Below are 3761 nucleotides of genomic sequence, written 5' to 3' on the forward strand. Positions count from 1 at the left end.
CGTGATGTCAGTCCAACATAAAGCTCAGAAAGTGACATAATTCAACACATGAATCTCTGATTAAAACAAAATGTTACAGACTAATGAGCACATAAGTGAACATGATGAAGATTACACCTGCTGAACATCAGCATGTTAGCATTAGCTGACTTTTATCACAGATCCAGGGTCAGTTTTCTGTTTTAAATTATTGATATCCAGGCTTAACATGTAGTGAATAATCCGGCTGGTTCCAGATCAGCAGGCACTATTTAACTTTTGACTTGTTGATTTTGACTTGTTGAAGTTATCACATATTTAAAGTTTTTAGGATTATTATTAAAATTATTGTACAAATGCAACTATTGAACACCTGGAAACAATGGTGGACATAAAAACCAGCAAAATAGTGTCCAGCACAGTGAACAGCTGATCCCAGAACAGTCATTTCCTTCATAGAATCCCAGTTTGATCCAGTTCACAGTCTGTGAATCAGCTCTCGCTCTGCTGTTAGCTTGACTCGACAGGTGAGCACATGTTTGTCCACACAATGTGACGACAGCACACGCTGACACTTTGACTGGACTTTTATTACCATCAGCATCCACAGGTACAGAAAACTGGTTTGTGATTGGCTGACAGGTGTCTATTAGAATCACACACCACAAACACAGTTCTGTTTAATATTTCATCCACCATTAAAAATCTGTCCTCAAGATATTCTGAAGGGGAGCTTCACCCAAAATATCACACACACACACGCACAGGCACGCACGCGCACAGGCATGCACGCGCACACGCACGTACACACGCACACACACAGTTATTTCCCTCTTTCCTCCGGTGGTGTCACTTCATGCCGACAGTCTTGGTTTTATCTTTCCAGGTTTGGAGACAAAGAGATTTTTGCCTCCACCCAAAATAATGGAGCTGAATGAAGTTTAGTTTGTGCTGCTCACAGCTTTGAAAATGTAATCACTTCCCATCTTTCCCAGCTACTCAGGATGATTCCAGAAGAAATAATCTCCACGACAACAGCTGACGAGGCCCGTGGATTGTCCGGCTCTCTAAATTCAGGATCGACACGGTAACATTAGCATCCTCACACAAACTTTATGCTAACATGTTTAGCATATCTTTAAAAATGGAAGCTATTGTTATTCTACAGTGAGCCTGTTGAAAGAGCCTGAAAAAGTTCACGTTTAAGCAGTTAAATGGTTAATTGTGCGTCATTCGGGCAGTTTTGTCACCTGACGGCAAAACTTTCACCATCACACGTTTACGTTTGCTCTCATTGTGGTTTGCAGCTGTATTACAGATTTTTTGGAAACTGCTCACTATAACGATCACTTCTGGGACCAGATGAGATTCAAATTCATTAAGTACACAAAGAAAACGAGCCAAACAAAAAGTATTGCTACTAAAAAGTCAAAGTCCAAACAACCAAAAACCAAAATGATTCTGTAAACATGGCTTCAGCACTGGCCACTAATGATGTTGTGCTTTTAATTCTGTTCATGTTTCCAGTGAATGGAGGAAACATCACTGATGTTTGTCAGTTCCTCAGTAAAGCAAGAATCAAGGCCGAGTAATTCAGAGAGACGTGCAGCTGAAGACGAAACAGAGAAACTCAATTTACAACCAGAAAACAGACACACTGACCTGAACGAAGCCTTTTTTACTCCTAACTTCAGCTTGTTCTGTCACACACATTGATTTATCAATAACGTAAATGAAATAAAATAATGTCCAAATTATGTCATGTTGTTGACGACCATGAAACTGTGTCTCTCTTCCAGGCTGGTATCTGATTGGTTTACAGGTTTTATTGATTCCTCCCTGAGTTTTGTTCAATATCCTGTCACGTCTAAAACGCTGCCTCGCTGGGATCAGTCAAATAAACAAAACACCCACAAAAATCATCCATTCAAACACATGACAGGAAAAACTCAAATCTTCTGTTCGTCTTTTCTCCTCTCGTAATGAACAAACGTCCTCTCTGGTTCATCTTGTTTCCGGCTCACAGGTGGGAGGAGGTGGAGAAGCAGAGTTTCAGGGTGAAGGGGTTGGAGCTGTCTGTAGGTCAGAGAGGGAGAACAAGTTCACTTTGTACTGAAGTAAACACGAACAGTCTGTGCGAAGGCTTTCAGGTCAGCTGTTTACCACATCAGTGTGAGGCCTGACATCTAGTGGTGACTGCAGGTAGTGACCTGTCTGCCTGCTGCTTGATGACGTCACCACTGGAGAAGTTTATTACCTTGTTGTATTTTTATTTTTTGACTAATGTCAGAGATATGTTAATATCCTGTAACTGTGCTGTTGAGAGCAGAGACTTAAAGAAACTCTCACTGTTGGTACATTTAAGGACAGTTGGATTTCTGACATTTGGTTGTTGGCTGACATACAGCAACTTCATCAATATGAGACCAAAGACTGTATAAAACATGGACGTCGTCTCTCTGATGTCATCCACTGGTTTCTGAGGAGCCATTGTGAAGCTCAGTGGCAGTGGCTCTACATGCTGCCTGATTGGCTCTTGCCTGTTAACAGTTCATATTGTATCACCAGTGTCTCTGTTCAGTACTCACTGGGTATTCTGATCTGGTAGTGGTTGAGGACGGTCAGAGCCTCCACAGCTTCAGTTTTACTGTCAAACTCCAGCAGACCAGACAGAGTCTTAGAGCTGGCTGCTGGGATGAAGATGAGGAGGAGGAGGAGGAGGAGGAGGAGAGAAAGGAGGAAGATGACACAAAAGAAGAAAAAGTCAGAGGCAGGAAAAGTTGAGCTAAAAAGACAGATTTCAGCTCCGTAAATATATTTTATATTTCTCATTGTATTTGTCTGTGAAGTTACGGTCACATGTCTTTATTCAGCACAGCTTCGTGTCTGCTGTGTCGTCGTTTTAACTCACGTTTGGCATCAAAGGCCTTGAACTTGGCGAAGGCTGGAACGTCGTGTTCAGCACAGAGCTGCAGGTGAGAGAGAGGAGAGAGGTCAGACTGCTGGATGAAGTTTTATGTAAAATGTGAGTTTCACATGAGTCTGACTGAAGTTGTTGATGTTGATAAACTCACTGACAACCCTAATCCTAACCCAGTGCACAACCAGAGACACAGGACCAACGTAGAGATTCAAACCTGACCAGACCGATTATGTTATGTTATATTCTGTTTTATTGAGTGATTTCTTTGATGCTGCAAAGTCAGAAAAAAAAGGCAAACCGGGGACTCGACTTGAAGCTACTGTCTAAAAATACATTACACTGAGCTACAGAATGTGGAGGAAGAGTCAGAAATGGCTGCAGAAAAAATGAACGTTCAACACGAGAAAATGCTTAAAGTCACATCTCGTTTCTGATGGTGTCCCACAGAGCTCCATACATGGCCCCATTGTCATCTCGGTTTACACCACTTCAGAAAACCTTCTCCCTTCAACTCTAACTAAAACTAATCTTCCTCCATTAAAACATGTCATGCAGGTGTGACCTTGCGCAGCTGGTGTTGGCTGAGGGTGGGCGGGGCGTTGTAGAAGTGCAGGACGGCGGCGGGCGGCTGGATGATGTTCCTGCTGCTCTGTGCGCTGGTGAAGCGGTTGTTTCTGGTCAGACTGAAGTCCTGGTAGCTGCTGCTGCCGTCGGGCAGCTCAAAAACCTGACTGGGAATGACCGCCTGCTGCTTGGACACACTGACAGGTGAGGGTGGAGGGGGTCAGAGAGATGGAGGTATGGACAATAAACAAAGCCATGTAAACAGACACGAATGGGAGGAGTTTGTGCTGCTCAT

At 43.1% G+C, this 3761-nt stretch overlaps 1 protein-coding gene across 1 annotated transcript in view; it reads right to left on the reverse strand.

Annotated features, from left to right (window-relative positions):
* Positions 1-554: 554 nt before the first annotated feature.
* LOC121603780 (heterogeneous nuclear ribonucleoprotein L-like) overlaps positions 555-3761 on the reverse strand; it is a gene marked incomplete at its 5' end in the record, with an annotated part of 18277 nt that continues 15070 nt past the window's right edge. Inside the window, 4 exons of the mRNA XM_041932988.1 lie at positions 555-2055; positions 2568-2666; positions 2891-2948; positions 3465-3663. Coding sequence (XP_041788922.1) covers positions 2000-2055; positions 2568-2666; positions 2891-2948; positions 3465-3663 — 412 coding nt within the window. The remainder of the gene's footprint in view (positions 2056-2567; positions 2667-2890; positions 2949-3464; positions 3664-3761) is intronic.

Source organism: Chelmon rostratus, chromosome 3 (assembly GCF_017976325.1).
Source record: "Chelmon rostratus isolate fCheRos1 chromosome 3, fCheRos1.pri, whole genome shotgun sequence".
NCBI classification, from domain to species: Eukaryota; Metazoa; Chordata; class Actinopteri; order Chaetodontiformes; family Chaetodontidae; genus Chelmon; species Chelmon rostratus.